Below are 23,704 nucleotides of genomic sequence, written 5' to 3'. Positions count from 1 at the left end.
GCCTGGGAGGAGCAGCCGCAATGCAGCCTGGGCCTTGTAGTCCATCCACCCAGCTGCAGTCAGAGAACAGGGACTCATGACCCAAAGAACTACAATCCCCAGCAATCAGGCTGCAAGCTGGGAGAAAGGGGGGGGGTCCAGTCACGTGGGCCCTCGGCCTGGGCGGGCTATTTCTCAGTGAGGCGGTGGCTACTGGGGGGATCGGGGCCTTTTGTTTGGAGCAGCTGTGGGGGGGGGCCCCCCAGGAGAGGCGAGGCCGGCGGCCTTCCCCAGCTCGCTGGGTCCCGGCCACCCCTCTGGGGGGTTAGGGGACCAACCCCCTGGGCCGGCCTCGCCTCGGGCGCTGCCGTCCCGCCCTAGGCCCGCCCTGCCCGCCCCGCCCGGCTAGCTTAAGGGGTGGAACCGGCGGGCCTCCTCGCAGGGCCTAGCCACCTCCAGAGTCGCCGCAGCCACCACCCTCCGAGGACCGAACTACAGGCTGCCCCTCGCCCCTCCGGCCATCGCCATGAAGATCAAGGATGCCAAGAAACCCTGTAAGAAGGGGGCTTGGGCTCGCTGGGTTGGGAGAGCACCTTGAGCACCGTCTGGAAACCCTTTGGCCAAGCGGCCTGGTCCAAGCCCGTGGCTCACCACTGGTGCCCTGCCGCGGTTGGGGCGGAGGGACCTTTTCAGCACAGGGTTGGAGGCGCCCGGCCCATCCCCCTATACTTGCCTGCGAACGCCTTCCGCCCCCTGGCCCCTTTCTCCCACTTCCTCCTCAAGATCTAGGAGGTGCAAGAGGAAATTTTTAACTCAGCCCGCAGTGCCCTCTCCCAGCTCCCTCTGCACGCTGGCTGAAAATGAAAATGGGTGGTCATGGCTGTCAAACTGCGCTGGGGTAGTCGCCACCCACTTTTACTGATTGCTGGGCTTTCTGCTTGTGTCCTTGAAATCCCTGTGGGTTCCTGGGAGTTGTCGCTGTTGTTACAGTTAGAGCTTTTAAACACATGTGCTTGTTACCTGTCAGTGGCTTCTTTTTATTTAAAATAAAAACTAGTTTATGTTTGTTTAAAAAAACAAAAAGCTAAAAATTGCAGGTATTTCCGCCCCTTGAAGCTCACCACTACTATTAGTTAACTAATATTAACCACTGTTAAATATTTTGGTGAATATTCGGATTTTTTTTTATAACTATATGTGCAACATATTCGATGAGCAGAGCAACTTTTATTTGCTTTTATTTTTGGCTTTTTAAAAACCTTTTACTTATGTAAATGGCTTATTTAATCTCTCAGCTACTGTGATTGTCACACTTTAAGTCCATTTTTGCAGAACAACTAGGAATGTGGGATGCGTGCTTGTATCTTAGCATTGTGTATGTTCTGCAGTTTTAGTGTCTGATGTGATCAACAGTTCTAAGAAATCTGATATGAAGGGGAGCTCTGGCCTTTTCCCGCCCATCAGGTTTCTTGTAAACCTCAAAGGGGAGGCCTCCAGACAACGGCTGATTGTTATTTAATTATAAGATAATTGGGTCTCAATTTTACAGATGAGGACATTGAACTTATTGAGCCCAGAATAACTTTTGCCACGCAGAGCCAGCCGACTCCGTGCTGAGCAGGTTCAGGGCTTTAGGTCCACTGACTGGCTCATGGTCTGTAGTGTTCTTTCTTCTGCACCCAGAGGGCATAGTCTGTGGACTTAGAGAAAAACAAACCTCTCTGCTCTGGGCATTGTATTTGCCAATTAAAAAAAAAAAAAGATGATATAATTTAAAAAATTGTATCATTTAAAAAACTAATAATTTCTTGTGCTAGAGAGTTTTTGTTCAAGGAATCTGTAAACTAGTGATGTGAAGGCTTCAATGACAGTAATAATAGGAACACTTCTGATTTACATTTGCTGAGTTCAGCTGATCTTGAACAGATGCCGTATGTAAAACTCTTGGACATCTTCCCTCAAGGCATACATTTCATCTGCTCATCTTAGAATTTCGTTTTTCTCTCCATCACCATTTATCCCCCTTATACCCCCTCCACTGCCCCTGTCCTGCAGTCACCACCCTGTTGTCCGCGAGTCCTTTCTCCTCGACCCCTCCACCCCACCCTCGCCAGCTGTCAACCTGCTCTCTACCTATGAGTCTGTCTCTGTTTTGCTTGTCAGTTCAGTTCGTTCATTAGATTCCACATACGAGTGAACTGTGGTGCTTGTCTTTGTCTGCCTGGCCTATGTCACTTAGCATAATGTTCTCCAGGTCCATCCATGCTGTCGCAAAGGGTATGACGAGCTCAGGTTCTGACTCTCCAGTTGTTTTTCTCTTTGCCATGATAGTGATTTGGTTACTTAGATTTGGGGCAACTTAGAATCAGATTTGAATATCCCCTCTGTCAAAGGTATTTTCAGCAACGATGATAATGAAGAGTTTATAAAATAAACTTCAGGTGGAGAAATAAAAGAACACCTATCGATTCAATCAAGTTGGCTGGTACATTGTGAGACAATTCATGTTAAAATAGGGTCATGCTGAAAAACGCGTCAGTTCATTTGACTTAGAAGCCTAAAAATCTTCAGTTTCTTGTATGTGAAAGGTAGTCACCTACTGTACTGCCTACTGAATTCTTTATGGTAAAAGTAAGAAGCATCTTGTTTTTTTGTGTGTGGGGAAGAAAATAATCTGTCCTGGAAATACATATCACTGGAAAGTGTTACTTCGGATTTTTTACATCACGCAGGTTAGATAAAGACAACTTGTCTTGTTTTTGAGAACTGGTGTAGGGTTTTAAACTGTAAATTCAGTGAGCACTTGCTGTGTGCTGTCGACGCGCACGGCATGATTTAGCCCTTGCAGCAGTGCCCGCACGGGGGCTGTTGTCTCGCGCTGGTTGAGTAAGAGGCTTTGGCTTCACACGCTTGCTTTAGTTCACCTAAGTCTTAGGAGACATTTGCTTTTAGAGCCGTCTCTAACACATTACCAGATTACAACCCAAATGCACATACTTAACTAGAAAATAAGAAAAGGAATTGGTTTCATCCAGGATTAGCATTGGAAGGTATGTGCCAATTCAGTTCCCAGAAAATGATGAAGTCAGACTTGAACCTAACGAGAAACTTTTGCTAGTTAAAAACAGAAATGATGGTGATGTTTGTTGGCTTTGCCTTTATGGTTTTCACACTGCTAAATATTAGATATTAAAAACCCGAGCAATCACATGTTCCTCTACCTCGACTGCCGTGATTTTTAAGGTAGTAGGCTTTTCAGCCTTTGTAGGGTAAAGTGAGTGGCATGGGAAATGATTAACAAAGTGGTAGTAAAATATATATTTTTTTTAAATTTGATGTGACATAGGTTTTGGAGTCTGTGCTTTGCTGACACAAGCAGTAAGTTACCTGAAGTTTTTGACAAAACCAGAGAGAATTATATGGCATTTATTTGTAGTTTACCTCTGTATAATTTACCTGCCTTGTAAGTTGAGTCACTACTTAAGAATTACCACTTCCAGAAAACATAGGTAGGTACTAAATTGATGGACCTTGGCCTCAGAGGGGTTTTGTGAACTTGACCTCCAAAGGCAAGGGAAGTAAAAGCAAAAATAAACGAATGGTTCTACATCAAACTAAAAAGCTTCTGCGTAGCGAAGGAATCGATCAACAAAACAAAAAGGCCAACAACTGAATAGAAGATATTTTGCAAACGATATCTCTAATAAGGGACTAATATCCAAAATATATAAGAATTCATGTAACTCAACAAGAACAAAAAGTATTCAATTTTAAAAATGGGCAGAAGACCTGAACAGACACTTTTCCAAAAGCTATCTCAAAAGATGCTCAGTGTCACGAGCTATAAGGGAAATGCAAACCAAAAACACCTTGAGATACCACCTCACACCTGTTAGAGTGGCTGTGATCCATAAGACAAGAAATAACAAGTGTTGGAAAAGTAGAGAAAAGGGAACCCTTGTACACTGCTAATGGGAATGTAAATTGGTACAGCCACTATGGAAAACAGTATGGAGTTTCCGTAAGAAATTAAGAATAGAGCTACCATGTGACCCAGCAATCCCTCTTCTGGGCATCTACCAAAATAATTTGAAAACACTTATTCAGAAGGAAGTATGTACTCCTGTGTTCATCACAGCCTTACTCAGAATAGCCGGGACATGGAAGCAGCCTAAGTGCCCTCTGACACACGATTAGATAAAGGAAAGGTGGTATATCTACATAGTGGAATACTACTCAGCCATAGAAAATGATGAGATATTGCCATTTGCGTCGGCATGGATGGATCGGGAGAGTATCGTGCTGAGGGAAGTCAGACGGAAGAAGCCGAGAACCACATGACTCCATTCGTATGTGGGACATGAAACAGAAAGCAACAAAGTGCAAACTCATAGACACAGACGACAGTGCGGAGGTCACCAGAGGGGAAAGGGGAGGAGGGAGGAGGATGAAGAGGGTAGAGGGAGTCCGATACATGGTGACGGGTAGAGTCTAGACTTTGGGTGGCGAGCACACAGTGCGCAGTATACAGGCGAGGTGTCATAGAACTACACACCTGAAACAAGTATCATCACTTCCGGTCGTAAATAAGGTGCAGTTAGATGTGACAGTTTCTAATAACCCATAACTAATTGACCGAAGTGGGGGAAATTTCCTTGGTCTGGTTTAAAACACCAGCATTTTTATTTGGAATGATGACTAGGAGCAGTAAAATGTCTTTTATCCAGGAACTTGAAGCATGTCTGAAATTTGCTGGTGCACAGGCCCATTTTAGAATTTTGTTCCTTAAAATAATGCAGGTATTTTGAACATTTCCGGTACTTCGTTTCTCTTTATGCTAAATATAATGAAATTCTAATTTGGCATAGGATCTCTTTGGGCTGAAGTCTGCATTGGGCCAATGGCAAGTACATAGTCTTTAGTGATTCTCCCCACCCCTTTACCGATACTTGGCAAGATACCAAACTTTATACGGTTTTTTTGAAGTGAACAGTTTAGCCCTTGTGGCTGTCTCTAATGCTGACTAATCATTTGAAAAGGTGTGGGTTTCTTTTGCATACCTAATCTATTTGATAAGGAGCATAATCTTTGGTAGTACTCTATTGTACATCTAAGAGATGTGAAATACCATAATATAGCATAGCTTTGTGCACACATTTTTAAAAAGACTTTATTTATTTACTTTTGGAGAGAGGGGAAAGAAAGAGAAAGAGAGGGAGAGAAACATCAATATGTGGTTGCCTCTCACACGCCCCCTAACCTGGGACTCTGCCCACAACCCAGGCATGTGCCCTGGCTGGGAATCGAACCAGCAATCCCTCGGTTTGCTGGCCCAGTTCGCTCAATCCACTGAGCAGTATCAGTCAGGGCTGACAAATGTTTTTTACTTTATGTGTAATGTTTCTTTTTTGAGATAGGACAGGTTTGGTTGTTTCATGCAAATAGATCCACAAAAAAGCCTCCTAGGAGACAGTGGAAGGTTTTTGTTTTTTATTTTTATCATTTTGGTGATAATTATACCCAAACAGTCATTTTCTCTCTGGGAAAGAATCAAACAATTAACACTCTCCTGGAGTCTAGACTTTAGAAACAGGATTTCATCCTGTGAGCCTTTTTACTGCCAGCTCTGTAGTTAACACACTTTGGACTTGGCTGTTGGTATTACCTCTGGGGTCAAAACCTTGGTGCTCATGCAGAGCTTTAGAAAAGTAGTTAATTTTTTTACTCTCCAATATTGTATCCATAAACCTGAAAGACATTCCTAGGCAGCAAAGTTCCTTTGAAACTTAGCAGTTCATGGTTTAGTGTGAGAATTAAAAGTTCTTCACATAAGTGTTACTGGAACTTTTGCTTTTCAGAATGACACTATTCAGGTATTTATAACCTAGGAGCAGCCAGGTTTGACTGAAAATAAAATGACATGAACCTTGAACCTGGTAATGCTTCAGCTTTGTAGTTTGCTCTCTGAGTAACATTGTTATTCATGTGCATATTTTGATACCTGTGTGTGTTTGACATTGACAAAAGCCCAGAAAGGAAAACTGCAAATGTTAAATGATTTTTAATGTGTTTTGAATTTTGGAAAATAAAGGTTTTCAGCTTAATCTCACGTTGAAGGAATTTTTCTATCTCAAAATGTACTTTATGTGGCAGTAGAGATTTCCACATCCACACCCCCTTCCCTATGAAGTCTATAATCAAGCATTAATCAGATAGGAGAATTCAGCCCTGGCTGGTGTGGCTCAGTGGATTGAGTGCCAGCCTGCAAACCAAAGGGTCACTGGTTCAATTCCCAGTCAGGGCACATGCCTAGGTTGTAGGCCAGGTCCCCAGTGGGGGGCGTGTGAGAGGCAACCACACACTCATATTTCTCTCCCTTTCTTTCTCCCTCCCTTCCCCTCCGCCTAAAATAAATCAATAAAATCTTTTTTAAAAATTAGGAGAATTCATTTGGTTATGTAATGTCAGAGGATCACTATTTTATCTAATGCCCATTGAAATGTACCCTAATGACATATCTGTTCAACAGATTTGGAAAATTCTGAAGGAATCTCTGGCTTATTGGACCAATGGAGCTATTCCATACTGTTTTCTTTAAATGTGTGTGTCCAAGCAGACACTGGCTGTGAAATCTGCCCCCTCCCTGTAACCCTTAGTATTGCGGCTTACTACCACTGATTTCTTTGAATACGGGGGAGAAAGTTGATATGTAACTTTCATATAAATCTGTTTAAAGCAGGAATTCTGCATTTCCTGAATGAAAAAGGTAAAATGTGATAGCACATTTCTTTTTGCCAAAGAATATATTATTACATGGTTTCTGTTTTTTATTTAATTGCAAATCACCTGTCAATTTGTTTCATAAATGTTTATTTAAGATAGCCTCCATTGCTAACGACCAAACAAAATTAAGAAAATTTAGTCAGTTTTTTCTGCATCTTAGTTTATACAAATTTATAGTACCTATTTAGGGTATTGATGCACTAGCTTCCCACATTATGATCTAAATTGATTTTACTTTTTTTAAGTTTCTTTTTTTCTTTCTTTTTTTTAATGCACAGCTTTCCCATGGTTTGGCATGGACATTGGGGGAACGCTAGTAAAGCTCTCATATTTTGAGCCTATTGATATCACAGCCGAGGAAGAACAAGAAGAAGTTGAGAGCTTGAAAAGCATCCGGAAATATTTGACTTCTAACGTAGCATACGGATCCACCGGGATTCGGGATGTACACCTTGAACTGAAGGATTTAACACTCTTCGGCCGCAGAGGGAACCTGCACTTTATCAGATTTCCAACCCAGGACCTGCCTACTTTTATTCAGATGGGACGAGATAAAAACTTCTCAACCTTACACACGGTGCTCTGTGCCACAGGAGGTGGTGCTTACAAGTTTGAAGAAGATTTTCGCACAGTGGGTATCTGTTAATCAAAGCCAAAAATTGATACCCATTCCCTTCAGTTTTTAAAATACAAGGCTAGTTTCCATCTAGCATGTTTCTTAGATTAGTTCCTCCTGCTGATTCATGACTAGCTTTTGATTTGGGGCATTTAAACACCTTTATAGGATAAGTAAAAATTGCCGAGATTTTTTGGTGTTATATTTGCTAAAACCTGCTCACTTTTAGGGACTGCAACAATAAAAGAGACTTCAATGAATTGGGCAGTGTACAGAGCCTGATAAAAATGGGGCTTGAATTACTTTCACTATGGCTACGTTATGTTCGCAGCTTTTTGAGTGTTTTATCCATATAGTCATCTCTCCTGAGGCCACGTCCTCCCCAAACCCCAATACTGGCATTACCACCTGAGCTCCACCTCCTGTCTCCTCCCCCACTCTCCCTCTCTGCCACCGTAGGCCCGTGGAAAAATTGTCTTCCACGAACCTGGTCCCAGGTGCCAAAAAGGTTGGGGACCACTGCCCTAGAGAATGCAGAAACAGGACAATTCTTTGCTTTGCACAACTGCCCCACCCATTACAGATGTCTGGCATCCCAAGTCCCTGCCGTTAAATGTTAGTTCTGCCCCTCTGCCCCATCTTTGTGAAAACCGAAGTGTCCCTACGTATTTCCAAACTGCCTGCAGAGTAACACCACCGTCAGTGAGAGCCACCGGGCCAGAGGAAGTCAGTCCCAAAGAGATACTGACATGAAACAAAACAAGGAAAAATGTCGGTGTCATAGATGACGTTGAAGTTTTGTAAAGTACTTGAAAATTATACAGTACGATTGAGTCAGTATTTTGAGTGCTGTTCTTTGTTCACTTTATAAAGCTTTTTTTGATACTATTTGTACAGATTGGAAACCTCCACCTGCACAAACTGGATGAACTTGACTGTCTTGTGAAGGGCTTGCTGTATATAGATTCTGTCAGTTTCAATGGACAAGCAGAGTGCTATTATTTTGCTAATGCCTCAGAACCCGAGCAGTGCCAAAAGATGCCTTTTAACCTGGACGACCCCTACCCCCTGCTGGTGGTCAACATTGGCTCGGGAGTCAGCATCTTGGCGGTGCACTCCAAAGACAACTACAAACGAGTGACCGGGACAAGGTAGGTGGCCTTTTCTCTTTGCAGCATTCATGCCTTGTCGTACACGGAAGTTGTGGACTCGATATTATTATTAGCTTCAGAAAAATAGCACGTACTTGTGCAACAGCAAAGAATGTAGATGTGCAAATATAAGTTAAGGTGTTGCAGATAATATGTTTTAAAGGCATGTGTATGAAATGACTCAAAGTAAAATCATTAAATATTGCTATTTGGTTAGCACAAATTGGCATTAAAATTTCTATAGTGTTAAGAGTGAATTTTTGTCTGGAATGATTCCAGTGACTTTATTTTCCAAAGTGTTTTTCTTCTTTGCTTATATTTCATTTTTTAATTAGAGATATTTAAGCCTAAAGCTTGCCATATCCTGATTTCATGCAGAGCATTAGGCAACATTGTGATTAGTTCTTAAAGGATGCATTTAGCATGAGCTCTTTATAGGATAACATTAATGTTCCAAACATCTCTCAAAATTTCTGTTGTACCTGAAACATGAATGTGAATTGAGATTTAAAAGTTTTCCTTGTGATTCTGATATGTACTTTATCAATTTTTAAGGAGAGTGGAGGCTCCTATTTATTTAATTGAGAATGATGTGGGAATACTTTAAGACTGATTTGTGAAAGAATTTGTTTCAATTTTAAAGTAGTACTATTTAAATGGTACTTAAATTTGACAAAATTTAAGTATTAAAGTATTTAAAGATTTATATGTTAAGTTTAACAAAACTAGTACTTTATTCCTGTGGTGGCTGAAAAGCTGCCCCCCTTGTACCTGCACGATGCCAGAGCCCTCCCTTATCTGCCGTGTGGCTTTCTGCGGTTCCAGTTACTGCAGGCCCAAAGTATTAAACCCTAACGTCCGGAGATTAACAATGTGTGGGTTGAGAATTGCACGCCGTTCTGAGCAGTGTGATGAAATCTCCACACTGTCCTGCTCGTGAATCGCCCCCTTTGTCCAGTGTCTCCACGGTGTGCACACTCCCCGCCCTTCTGTCGCCGAGTAGCCATCTCGGTTATCAGACCCGCTGCTTCGGCGCTTGTATTCAAGACTCTCGTTTTACTTAATAGCCATCATCCCAAAGCACAAGAATAGTGATGCTGGCAATTCAGGTGTGCCAAACAAGAAGCCTTATTAAAGTTCTTCAAGTGCAAGTTCTCGACTTAATAAGGAAGGAAAATAAATTGTATACTAAAGGAAATTCGTTAATTTTCTATGTGTGAAATTGTGAGGGAGAAAAAAGCACCTGCTAGTTTTGCTGTGGTGCCTCAGACTGCCAGCATCACAGCCACAGCGTGTGGTAGGTTCTCAGCTGCGTGGAGAAGGCATTGCACTGCATTGCACTGCGGGTGGAGGACGCGAACCGAACATGCGCTCTGGCCGATGGCGGCGTGTTGCCCCAGAGAGCACCGAGCGCAAAGGAAGACTCCAGCAAGGGCTCCCTGAAATGGGGGATCCCTTTCACATCACTTTTATTAGTCTATTGCTATAACTGTTCTAGTCATTATTAGTTACTGTCAATCTCTTCCTGTGCCTAATTTATACATTAAAGTTCCTTATAGGTATGTATTGTAGGAAAAAACAGCATATGTGTACGCTGTTCAGTACTGCCTGCAGGTTCAGGCATCCCCTGGGGGTCTTGGAATGTGTCTCCCTCAGACCAGAGGGGACTACCGTATTACCTACTTAACTCTAAAAGACAGAAATGCAGCCTGTCAAATCCAACAGTAATTCAAGGATAGAAACCTGTTGCAAGTTCAGCTGAGACTTGGGGGCACAGACTTTCATTTTAGGGATCAGAGAGACCTGGTTTTATTTTGTGAGCGTATCCAAAAGAATACTAGAACCAAGTTCATTTTTGTCATTAACGCGACGACCAGCCTGACATACACCCCCGCACTGTATTTACTCCCGGGTCATGTCCGACGCTAACGTATCTCACTGATTTGACTTCTGCCTCGTCGGGCCAAGGAAATAGACCTTTCACAAAATCATTTCCTGGAAGTCATTTAGAATCCCGAGTTTTCTCCTTTTAATTCATATGGTACGAAGTTTTAATATGTAATCCTTTTACACACACATAAAAACATTTATTCTTGGTGATAAAAATATAAAATATCAGATGAAGTTACTGGAAGATAGAAACGACCTGCCTGTCCTCGTGTTGTTCCCACCGAGCAACCTTCTCTTCGGTTTATTCTTTGGGTGAGAAGTTGGTTTTGCTAAGCATTCCTAACCTCTCCTCATTATGTTATATTCCAGCATTTAGCATTAGCAGTATGTTCACATGTTCATTGAGTAATTAAATGCTGCGCCCTTTTGCTTTGGAGAAGGAATACAGTGGGGAAATGCAGCTCATACGTCGCGTTTGTTTATTTTTAGCCTTGGAGGGGGCACCTTTCTGGGCTTATGCAGTTTACTGACCGGCTGTGAGAGCTTTGAAGAGGCGCTCGAAATGGCGTCCAAAGGTGACAGCACCCACGCCGACAAGCTGGTCCGTGACATTTACGGAGGGGATTATGAAAGATTTGGTCTGCCAGGTTGGGCTGTAGCATCTAGGTAAGTTTAACATTTATGTTGTAATTAAAGTGGCTTATGTATATCCAAAATATATTCGTATAAGGAACTTACACAACTTATACCAAAAACCCCCTGAACAATCCAATCACAAAATGGCTAGGGGCCTGAATAGACATTTCTGCAAAGAGATCACACAGATGGCCAGTAGACATGAAAAGATGCTCAGCATCATTAATCATCAGAGAAACGCAACTTAAAACCGCAATGAGATATCACTGCACACCTGTGAGAATGGCTACCATCAATGAGTCCACAAACAACAAGTGCTGGCGAGGACATGGAGAAAAGGGAACCCTGGTGCACTGTTGGTGGGAATGCAGACTGGGGTGCCACTGTGGAAAACAGTATGGAGGGTGCAGAAAATATTCAATGTGGAACTGCCACGTGACCCAGCAATCCCACTTCTGGGTAATTATCCAAAGAACTCCAAAACACTAATTTGAAAAGACACATTCACCTGTATGTTCATTGCAGTGTTGTTTATAAGAGCCAAGATAGGAAGCAACCCAAGTGTCCGTCCATAGGTGACTGGATACAGAAACCATGGTACGTGTGTGCAGTGGAGTGCTACCTGGCCGTGAAAAAAAATGAAATCTTTCCATTTGCAACAACATGGATGGACCTGGAGGGTATTAGGCTAAGTGAAGTCAGACAGAAAGACAAATACCATATAATTTCACTTAAGTGGAATCTAGAATACAAAAAAAATGAACAAACTTACAGATACAGAGGAGCGTATTAAGATGTACAAATTACCAGATATAAAAACAGTCACAGGGTAAAGTACAGCATAGGAAATATGGGCAATAAAAATGTAGTAACTACATGGTGTCAGATGGGCACTAGACTTCATCACAGTGATGATTTCCTACGTTATATAAATGTCTGATCACTGTGTTTAGAGTGCAGTATTGTATGTCAACTGTAATTGAAGATTTAAAAATAAATATAAAGTAGGGCCTGGCAAGCTAGAGCGTCGTTCTGATACACTGAGGTTGCCAGTTCAACTCCCAGTCAGGGTGTGTTTGAGAATCAACCAGTGAATGCATAAATAAATCAGTATTTCTCCTGTCTCTCCCTCCCTCCCTCCCTCTCTCTAAAATCAATTTAAAAGATTAAAAATAAATATAAAGTTGCTTATTTAGTTTTCAGAAAGCATTAAATATATCAGGAAATTGTAAGGGGGCTTCATCTTACCCAGTATAGACCCCAAGTTTTGAACACTCATTTGGAAATTAAGATATTACAGGTCTTCCTGATTTCAGCCTATGGGAAACCATTTTTATTCTGGAGTATCCTTTTAGTGTTTCTTTATGTAAATACAAAATCATCTCCTACCCTCCCCTTACATAAAAGATAACATTCATATGCCATTGAATAGCACACTGCTTTTTTTGTTAAGATTTTATTTATTTTTAGAGGGAGAGGGAGAGAAACGTCGATGTGTAAGGGAAACATTTCTGTAGGTTGCGTCTCACACACCCCCATCCCGGGGACCTGGCCTGCAACCCAGGCATGTGTCCTGGCCGGAAATCGAACTGGTGACCATTCGGTTGGCAGGCCGGCCCTCAATCCTCTGAGCCACACCGGCCAGGGCTCTATATACTCTTCAGCAGCAGTGTAACCTAGTCTGTCTCTCTGCCTGCCTCCCCTCCCTTTCTTTCCGCCCTCCGTCCCCTTTTCTTCCCTTATCTCTCCCTCTCCCTCTCCCTTTCCCCCTTAATAGCTTCACGATATTTCGTTGTTTGATGTTTGGGTTGTTACCATGATTTTGCTATGTAAGTTCGTTTGATCAATGACTAACCCTGTGTATGTGTAGATTTATCTGTAGGAGAAATTCTCAAAATGTAGGAAATGTTGCTTTTTATCTGCAGATTTTATTTTGTTTGCTTTTTCATTTCTCTGCAGTTTTGGCAACATGATTTACAAGGAGAAGCGAGAATCTGTTAGTAAAGAAGATCTAGCAAGAGCTACTTTAGTCACCATCACCAATAATATCGGTTCGGTGGCACGAATGTGTGCTGTGAATGAGGTAAAAACTATTAATAATTTGAAAAATGTGGGTGGAGTTCTGTGTACAGATAGCAGGGCTTCTTCATGGTGTCCAAGGAGGCCTATCAAATGCAGACCTAGTGCGTTAGACCCCGGGACTCACTGTGTGTGTTCTGTACCCATTGTTACCTTACCTGTAAAGAAAGTGGCCGGTGATGCAGGTTGGAAATAGGACAAATCAACATTTCCGTTTCACGTCGGAAATACAGTCACGTGCTGGTTAATGGTGGGCACGCTCCGAGAAACGCATCTCAGGCGATTTCATTGGTGTGTGAACATCACGGGGCGCACTACCACAACTTAAATGGCATGGCCTACGCACCCCTAAGCTGTACGGCAGAGCCTGGTGCTCCTGGGCTACACACCTGTACTGCGCATCACTCACCCAGAGCAGCACGAGACTGACTCCAGCACGGGGGGAAGCGTGCAGTCCTGGCCAGCGTGGCTCAGTTAGTTGGTTGAGCGTCATCCCGTCCACCAGAACGTTGCGGGTTCTGTTACCACTCAGGGCACACGCCTGGGTTGTGGGCTCCGTCCTGGTCAGGGTGCACGCGAGAGTAACCAATTCATGTTTGTCTCTCCCGTCAATGTTTCTCTCCATCCCTTCCCCTCTCTAAAATCAATAAACACATCCTCAGGTGAGGATAAAAAATACAATTTAAGAAAAGACGCCTATGAAAGGTTGCAACCTAGAGACCCAGGGAACACGAGATACGTGAGGCTACTGCCGGTGTAACGTGGCATCCTGTTCTGTAGCGAACTTCCTTCTGGAAGCAGCAAGAGTACACTCTAGAATAACAGTAAAAAGTATAGCCCCGTAAATCCACGAACCAGTGACATGGTCAGGTCTTACGTGCCATGCTTTGATGTGACCGGCACTGCCGTCATTTATTGACACCGGCGTCACCAGAAAGACTTCAGTAATGTCCTGTGCTGCAGCATCTCTAGGCAACGGAAACTTCCAGCTCCATTATAATTTTAGGAGCCTCTATCATATTTGTGGTTCAGAATATTGTCATGTAGTGCGTGGCTGTACACGACCTATATCCCTTGAAGATGTAAGAGAAAAAAGCAGTGGGTTTTTTTTTCCTTTTTTTTTTTTTTTTTTTTAATGTTGCATCTGAGGAGTGAAGTGCTTGGAAGTTTTCTTGCTGCCCTCGGCTTCTTTACAGTGCTGCCTTGTTGCATATGGATCAAGCAGCATTGTACAGGGCTATGAAGGCGCTGAGACTGCTCTTCACGTGCATGCAGCGTGGACCGTGCGTGCTGACGAGACTGTGTGCTGCCGGGCTCACATCAGGCTGTTTTTACAGTATTTGGGGGGGCTACACAATTCTGCGCTCGTGTGGTAGATACACTTGTCCGTTTTATTTTTGTAAATATCAGGTACTTTTAACCGAACGGAGAATTTGCTTTTTGAAGGAACCCTTTATTTGTACATTCATTCACTTATTCGTTGAATGAACATTTATGTATCGCTGTGTGCCCGGCATTGTTCTGGGCACTTGGGATACGTTAGTGAAGAAAACAGTGATCTCTGACTGTGACATCCACTCCGGTGATGTAGTACATAAGAACATCCCATAGTTTGCATTAGTGACAGAGAGAAAATCCAACAAGAGGATGGAGGGTAGACCGGAGTTTGGCAGAGGGCAGATTGCTGTGTAATTGGGTGGTTGAGGAGGCTTTACTGAAAGTGTGACCTTTGGGCGAAGATTCGAAGGAAGTGAAGGAATTATACCTGTAGGTATTGGGGGGTGAGGGGAGGCTCTGACAGAGAGAACAAAAACTCAAATTAATCCTCTGGATTGCTGGTTAAATCCACAACTTTATCTCTTCAGTTCCTTAGTAACAGTGTAGTTAGGTTGGTGGAGGGATTCACTAGCATGCATTTTAACCCTGGTTTTAGGAATATTTCACCTTTGGGACCTTTTTCCTTAGCCCTGTAGGTCTAGATTTTCACTGGCCAATTGTCTTAACAGCAGTGAAAGCCATAATCTGCACGGTCCCTTTCAGCGTGGAGAAGTGTACTCACAGAGTCAATATATTATTGTGAGAGTAGAGATGGGTTTTCTGGAGACATATTCTGGAGAATACCAGTTCCTCCATCTGAGATTTTCCTCCAATCTCATCAACAGTGTTTCTCCAAGTTATTATGGTCAACGGGTTATTTCTTGGCCTTTTTCAAAAACAGGTCTCATCTATAATCATTTACTAGGGTCTTTTCCAGAACTTTTCCTTTTAAAATAGACTTTATTTGGGAGGGAGGAGTATAAGTGGAAGAGGGTACAAGGAAGATAAATGGTAATGGAAAAAATACAATTGAAATAGACTGGTTTTTAGAGCAGTTTTAGGGTTAGGGTCACAGCAAAAGCGAGTGGGAAGTGCAGAGACTTCGCGCACCCGCGCCCTCACACACTCACAGCCCCCGCACCGCCGCCCAGCACCACGTCGGCCCCCTCCCTACCGGCCGTGAGCCTGCGCTGGCACGTCACTGTCGCCCAAAGTCCATAGTTTGCATCTGGGTTCACTCTGGGTGTGCATTCTCTGGGTTTTGATAAGTGTGTAGTAACATACCTGGAGTTAATTTTTTAAAAAAATACAGGATTATGGAGGTTTATACCAGGAATGTAGCAAGCCCTAATAAAAGGTTAGTTGTTTGCATTTTTAAGTAGAGATTTTGTAAAAGCTTTTATATTGTAAAATCAACTCATGATGCCTTCTTGAAGTCATTTTTTTCTTTTTTCTTTTCTTTTAGAAAATAAACAGAGTTGTCTTTGTTGGAAACTTCTTACGAGTCAATACTCTCTCAATGAAACTTCTGGCATATGCACTGGATTATTGGTCAAAAGGACAACTGAAAGCATTGTTTCTAGAGCATGAGGTATGAAAGCAAAATGTCTTGTGAATTTTAGTAGCATGCTTTTGTATGCGGGTTTCATCTATTGCATCTTACTTGGTATTTGTAAGTGAAGCACGAAGCTACGATTCACCTAAATGGTATATGGATTCCCTCACTCCAGTCTGAATGGGGGGTGGGGGCGCTGTGACCTGGCCGGCACTCCATTAAAATGAGAACTTCACAGTTCTTCTGAGAGCGAGAGCACAACACCAGGTCTGTGAGCTCCTTAGATACTGGGCTGCTCGCATACTTAGTCGATTGTTTGTTTTTAAATTGTTTTCTTTTAATTTTATTTTCTTCCCTGGGATAACAGATGTGAAATGGGAATAATAGAAAACTATGTAATTTGACAATGAAAATTCTCCTTAATCTTTCCACCACACCACCACCACCTCACCCCCACTGCCAGAAGTAACTACTGTTAGCATTTTGGAGATTATTGTTCTAGTTTGGTTTTTTCCCCCCCATATTTGTTCATTACAGTCAGTTAAATTCTGATCTCAGCAAATACAGGTCACATCATGTTTTAGATTAAGTAACTTCACTTTGAATTACTTTGTTCCTGGGCAGTCAGATGGACCCAGAGTATGTGTTCTCAGAGCTCCGCGCCCCACCGTCAGCCCTCTCCCTGTGCAGGTCACAGTAGGGGGCTCTTGTGCAGCTCCACTCAGCACAGGACACATGGACGCAGTGGCAGGCAGAGCCCGGGGGCCTTACTGAGGAAGGGGGATGGGGGCACAGGACTGCCAAAATAGCTGTAGAAGCTTTCATGTCTAAAAGCCACACTTTAAAGATAGGTATTTCAAAGGTATATATATTGAGAATAGTTTTTTAAAAAATTAAGATTTTATTTTTATTTTTAGAGAGGGAAAGGGAGGGAGATAGAGAGGGCGAGACACACTGATATGTGAGAGAAACATCAATCGGTTGCCTTTTGCACACCCCCCCAACTGGGGATCTGGCCAGGCATGTGCCCTGACCAGAATTAAACTGGTGACCCTTTGGTTCGCAGGCCAGCACTCAGTCCACTGAGCCACACCAGCTAAGGCTAAAATTCTTAATAGCAGCTGACAAAACAGAAATTGGTATATTTCTGGATAGGTGTTTTTAAATAAGTATAATATAAATACTTGTTTTTAGTTTTCTTCTTTTAAAGATCTTCCTTTTTTATTTTAGAGAGAGGGGGAGGGAGGGAGAAAAAGCAGGAGAGAAACATCAATGCGTGGTTGCCTCTCACACGCCCCCTGCTGGGGACCTGACCTGCAACCCAGGCATGTGCCCTGACTGGTAATTGAACCAGTGACCCATTGGTTCACAGGCCAGCACTCAATCACTGAGCCACACCAGCCAGGGCTAAATATGTGTTCATAACAGTGGTTAATACTGTATGCTCATTTAAAAGCAGCACTACATTAACAATTGTTTTAAAATTGTACAGGGGTACTTTGGAGCAGTTGGTGCACTTCTTGGGCTGCCGAATTTCAGCTAAAGCATCGAGTCTCTGCTAATGTCACCCAGGAGGAACTGAAAACCAGAGGCATTTTACTGCGTTACTTGTCACTGGGAACCAAAGGATGAAAGAGTAGCACTATTTCTGTTAATTTTTAAATGTCAAAAGAGTAAGCTGCTAAATGTTGCCATATTACAGCGAGAACTGGGTAACAGGTGAAGTGTTTCCAACTGAAATGCTTTCCCTTCTGTACATAGCCAGTGTTCAATCCTTAAATGCAATACAGCCTCTGATTATTGAGCTTTCTCTCAAAAAGATTTTCTATTTTATGTAGCCAACATTGCGGTACTGTACGCTCAAAGACAAACCTTTGAAGTCTCAGACGTGCTTTAGCTCATGAAAATAAGTAATTCTGAGTATGTGTCACAAGTCTGTTCTGTGTGCACTTTGGTTGCTGGTAAGCAGACAGTAACATACTCTGTATCAAAATTAATTGAAATGGCAATCAAAGGTGATCATTTTTATGTGATTTTAGAAATGTGAAGGGAATATTAATTATTCATTACCTTAGTTTACCTAACATACCCTCACCAAAATCATGTTTTTGTGATCTTTTCCCAGAAGTACAACCTTTTATAAATGCCGTAATTCAACTGAAATATTGTTCTTATATAGTAGTCTTAATTTCAAACAAATACTAGAAAATGCACATATTTGGTGGCATTGCACTTCCTGTATTTTATTAATCAGTACATGTTTAAATGCTTAATATTTTTTAATTGGAGGCTTAATTACTTACTTGAAAGTCCACTTGATGAGGCCCGGGGGGACTGCTCTGGTGGAGTGTGGTTTGCATGCATTGGGAGAGTTCTTGCTGTACCACGGGTATGTCAGGCCCAAACTCAGTGCTTTCTGTTTAATTAGGTCTGAACCATCAAAGCTAAAAACTTACTTCTATTATGAACAGCAGCGAAATCACATTTGTTCTAAATTGATGGTATGGAAATCCAAGAGTTGTTTTGCCACTCCGGAATTCTGAGGCAGCGCTGCAGAATTATGAAAGAAGCGGTGTTTTATACATTCTGGTCATGAAAAAATTGTAGTTCCAAAACTTATAAATCTCTTTGCCTTCGAGTTTGTCCTCTATTTTGAATTATTTTTTGTACTGTTATAAGTTTTTCCAGATTTTCACTTTGGTAGGTCAGCAAAGTTGTGAAACTGTTTCTCATGGCTTACGAGATAAGGAGACTTAGGAAAACTATTCACTTCCTTAAATTATCAGTAAAGCGGAATGTGCTTTGAAGAGCTTAAAAATTGTTTACATTACAGGAAGAAGTATTATGATGTGTTTCTACAGAATCCAGTTTTGCTCCACAAGGAATAGTTTCCAGCAGACTATCAAGTGGTGCTTGATAAAGACATTTCTCCTCAGCGTTTTCTAAGTTTGTGCTCAAATACTTAAAATTCAGTTTTTTCTACCTAAAGACATTAACAAGAATAATAGGAGTGAATGTGTAGAGGGGAAAGTATGTCCATGTAAGTTTTTAGGATTTAGAATATTCACAACTTTGAATGCATGTCCATCGGTAGTCACTTTGAAAACCTACGACTAAACATTAATGTTCCCATTGTAGTGACTAGGTAATTTCAGCCAAACGTTATCTATTCAGCTTACTGTAAAGTGCTGTGATTTGGGCATCTGTACAAAAGATTTCTTTTTAAATGACCACGACCTCCTGTCCTGTTCCTGTGGCACGCTGTCCTCCCATTAGCAGCCACAGGGCAGGGTGGTCTGTAAGAAAGAAGTGCAGTGGCCACAGTCTCCGTTCACGGGACCCGCACACTGCTCCATGTGGGGCTGCGGGTCAGACTCCTCGTCCCTAAGAACCGCAGCCGTCTGACCCAGCGCCCGCACAGGAAGTGCTGCCTCGGCTCGCTTGCGCTTCGCTTTTCTCGGGTGCGCTCTAGACTTAAGGCGAAGGCTGCCAAGAGTCCAGTTTTTGATTCTGACCTCAAGGGATTCCTTGAGAGAACACGGTGGTGAGTGGGGTCAGTCCCGATCCCAGTCAGTGTCATGCCTCAAGGCTCTGTTCTTTGACGGTGCTGGTGGAAGTGCGGTGTGAGCCACACGTGATTTCCTACTTTCCAGGAGGCACACTTAACATTACAGAGACAGGTGAAATGCATTTTCATTATACATTTCTATTTAATTCAGTGTATCTGATATGTTATTTCAACATGGAATCAATATTAAAAGTTATCTAGGAGATATTTTACATTTTGGGTTTATTTTTTGTACTTAGTCTCCAAAACCAGTTTGTATTTTAATATTTGCAGCACATCTCAATTGAGACCAACCACACACTTCAAGTCCTCAGGGGCCACATTTGGGCAGTGGCTCTTGGGTTAGTGCCATTCTAGAGCTAGCTCTTAAAAAGGAACACCATCACGTGTCCATGAAAACTTCAAGAATGCGGGCTTTTAAAAGAATGTTTGCGGGGGGGGGGGGGGGACAGAAATATGGGAACCTTATCTTTTAAAAAGATGAAGGGGATTAGGAAGTAGCTCATTTGGATTACACAGACAAGCTGTATTTCTTTTTTTTTTTAATATTTTATATCTTTATGTTTAGAGAGAGGGGAAGGGGAGGAGAAAGAGAGGGAGAGAAACATCAATGTGCGGTTGCCTCTCACATACCCCCTACTAGGGGCCCGACCTGACCCACAACCCAGGCATGTGCCCTGACTGGGAGTCAAACCGGCAACCTTTTGGTTCGCAGCGTGACACTCAGTCCACTGAGCCACACCAGCCAGGGCATGTATTTCTGACCATTCCAAAAATACCTTACGTTGCGTCCTGGCGGCATTGTGGTACATCTCGGCTTTTCCCGAGACAACGATGAAGTTGCCCAGGACACATTCTGTCTGCCCTCAGCGGTCTCCAGAACGCATGTTCCCTTCGCTGAAGCAAATCGGATGATGCCAGTGACTTCAGCTTGGCCCCACATTACCTAACTTAATTTTGAGAAGCCAGTCTTAAGGGATTAAAAGAGAAGCCCTACTAATTCTTTGTTGAGTTATGTACACAAAAGAGAACCTTTAATTTTTGGATTTAATTTTCATTCTTAAGAACTCTGATAACATTTTTCAAATGCAGGGAGCACTATCAATTGTTTTGAGGCTCAGTAAAGGACACAAGGTCTAGAACTTTCCACCACCAAAACGACGCCCCAAAAAAGACTGCCTTGTAACCAGAGACTTCAGAACCAATGGCTTTCAGTTCTACACCCAACTTCTCCAAAGACAAAGTATTAGTAGATGTGCCTGCCTGTTGACACGGGCAGTTCCTTGTTCAGATGCGCCAACCTAAACACGTGGACCCTCAGTGTAGGCAAGTTGGTGTTGTGCCAGCACTACGCGTGGTAATTGACAATCCCGTAAGAGGTTCGGAATATTTGCCAAATGTTAGGCTCTGTAAAGGTTGCTGAGTTTCTTGCCTTTCCGTGCAGACGTGATTGCTGCACTGTACACCCTGGCTTCTGAAAGTTTCCTTTCTGTGAGCTGAGCGGTGTGGCCGAGAGGGAGGGTTGCTCCTCGGGCCGGCGGTGCTCTTGCCTTGATTTCTAAGGCTGCATTCTCGGGTGGAAAGCCGAGCAAGGAGAGAGCTTCCAAATGTCCTTTGTAACCACTGTCTGTGATAGACAATTTTTCATATTTTGTTTATCATTTTGGGGTGCGGGGAGAGTTGAGGATTTAATGCTCTTCAGTCTATTGCATTTGAGAATGTAGTTTAGAAATTCTCCTTTAAAGCCATGTGAAGACTGAAAGAATAACCACCAGAAAAATTAGTGTGCATTATTTTTCATTTAACTTTGTTTTGTGGTATGTATAAACAAAGTACTAGAAATATATTGCCTTTTGTAATAATACTCTTTGACCTGTTGGAGATGATTTGCCATGAAATGTCAGTGATGGCCTGTTTGCCCAGTAAGTTGGTTTATTTTAATGTTTTATTTAATACTGAAGGAATTTGGCCAGCTTTGTTTCTGTCATCAGATAATCTCACAAAATAATGTGCTTTATACTACCACCTATTTTCAATATTTTAGGCAGTAGTTGTCTTATATTTTCTACTGAGCCTGGTAATCGGCAAAGACCCAAATAAGTGTTTTTTTCTTCAAAGTATTTTAATAGCCTGTCTTTAAAAACTGTGTTGTGGAAAGTCACTCATCCCAGCTTTTCAGCCATACCCAACTTTTGAGTAATGTCCACTTTCAAAAGTTCAGATGTCTCGGCAGCCCCTGTAGCTTCTGGTGTCTGCCTGTGTGTTCAGTAGACGCGAGATCACAATTTGGTACTGTGTTAGAAACAGCACCTGTCACTGGTCTAGCTTTGCTAAATGTTATTTCCTTTACTTGTAAAATGAGGACGTTGATTTGTTCTAATGGGATCATCAATTATCAGGTTCCTGGGAAAGACAGTACTTGCTTCTTTGTGGCAGCAACTATAAAATAGTCTGTTCACATATTAGCATCAGGTGTCAGAATTAATTTCATTTGTTCATGTCAATTGGTACTAGATTTTGATTCCCACCAAACCAGTACACTGGTGTTAGTTATTTCTCAATCATCATGTTAAGCTATTGCCTGTAATGGCCAAGTAGATAGACCTTAAAGCAATATGAAGGGATATGTGTGTGTTAAAGTGTGTGTGTGTGTGTGTGTGTGTGTGTGTGTGTGCGCGCGTGCGCACTTTAATCTGTACAACTATCTGGGATTTTCGTTGTGCTGACTTCAAAATTATATGGACATTGTAACTTTATTTACGTCCTGGCTCTTTCTGTAGTCAAAGGTTATTTTTCTTACACATTTTCAGCTGCCACTAATTTTGTTTTTAAAAGAACTAATGAGAAGTGTATTTTTCAAAGGAGTAAGTGAAGTTAAAAATCAAGATTTTGGATTATGTAAGTATGAAACTAAATTTCAGTTCTAAGATAGTGCTTTTTTTTGCTCTGAACATCTTTCATACATTGCAGTGCTTACAGTTCAGTAGCTTTTCGAAGGAAGCATCATCCGCTTTACATAATTCGGAAAGCACAAGGAAGTGCTGCGAACAGTTTGTGACTGTTTTAGCCTCCCATCCTGTCTCTGCATCGTGTGAACGTTCCACCTGGCAGTCAGTCGTTCTCACGGACATTAAGCCATTTTAAAATTTGCCACTTTTTTACAAGGTACCCTTTTTAGTTTATAACATTTAGAATGAAAGGTAACTTTACACACCTGACATCAGCTTACTAGTCTCCTTGTCCAAATAGAAGTCATGTTAAGATGGTTTTATCGTTTTTATACATTGTGTGCTTTCACTCTTTTCGACTTTTTAACAAGTTCATTTGTCTTAATTCTGCCCAGTTACTGACCAAATCATACGTAGATGTTTGTATGGGTTGAGTTTGCTTGCGCAAGCCACTTGCGTTTAAGCTGCCTTACTCTGCCGCATTGTCCTCGTCAGTCTCACTAAGCTGGGTCGTGCTGGAACTCTGACACTGAACCTCTGGTGTGAAGATGTACGATGCACAGCAGACTAAGTGATAGCCTACTGTAACCTATAAAACCTTTCTTGTAAATGTCTAATTTATTTTTTCATTTATGTACAGTTTCCTATGTAAATTTTTTTAATACTTGTGGCCTGTTCTGGAAACATCTCATACTCCTCCTTAATGCTTCTCTGCATGAAAGAAACTTGGGTTTTGCTGGTTTGCATTGTATGGCCACTGAGCCAACTTCAGTACTCTGCCTTCTTTTCTGTAGTTTAACTTTTTCTAGTTTTGTTCATATTCTAAGGAAATGTTAAAGTCATGCTTATTTCCTACTTTCCAAATAAATTCTCTAAGTTGTTTATTCTGTGTATCTTTTTGTCATTTCTTTATTTTATACATTGCGCTCCCATCATGTTAAGCTTCCCTGGGAAGGTTTCTGCAAGCTTTCACTGAAGCCAGCTATGGCAGAACGGAAGCTGAGAGCAAGGACTTGTACAGGCTGTTCGCCCCTGCGTCCCCAGGCCTGGGCACAGAGAGGCATGCAGTAAATAAATGCACGTGGATGGAATGAACCGCAGAGAGAGTGTTACCTCGCGGGTCTGCCCACGCGAGATATAGTGAGAGCTGTTCCTCACCTTCCTCTCCACAACATCGGAAAG

At 42.3% G+C, this 23,704-nt stretch overlaps 1 protein-coding gene across 1 annotated transcript; it reads left to right on the top strand.

The window, feature by feature from the left end:
• The first annotated feature begins 171 nt into the window (after positions 1 to 171).
• On the top strand, positions 172 to 23,406 carry PANK3 (pantothenate kinase 3). Its single transcript, XM_024576938.4, has 7 exons — positions 172 to 533; positions 7,041 to 7,393; positions 8,276 to 8,529; positions 10,909 to 11,085; positions 13,015 to 13,138; positions 15,917 to 16,042; positions 17,499 to 23,406. Exons 1-7 carry the CDS (start codon positions 506 to 508, stop codon positions 17,547 to 17,549), a joined length of 1,113 nt encoding a protein of 370 aa, XP_024432706.1. The 5' UTR covers positions 172 to 505; the 3' UTR covers positions 17,550 to 23,406.
• Positions 23,407 to 23,704: the final 298 nt, after the last annotated feature.

The sequence above is a fragment of the Desmodus rotundus genome, chromosome 6 (genome assembly GCF_022682495.2).
Source record: "Desmodus rotundus isolate HL8 chromosome 6, HLdesRot8A.1, whole genome shotgun sequence".
Classification (NCBI taxonomy): Eukaryota; Metazoa; Chordata; class Mammalia; order Chiroptera; family Phyllostomidae; genus Desmodus; species Desmodus rotundus.
Note: the sequence above shows the minus strand (reverse complement) of the source record. Positions and strands in the feature narration are given on the sequence as shown.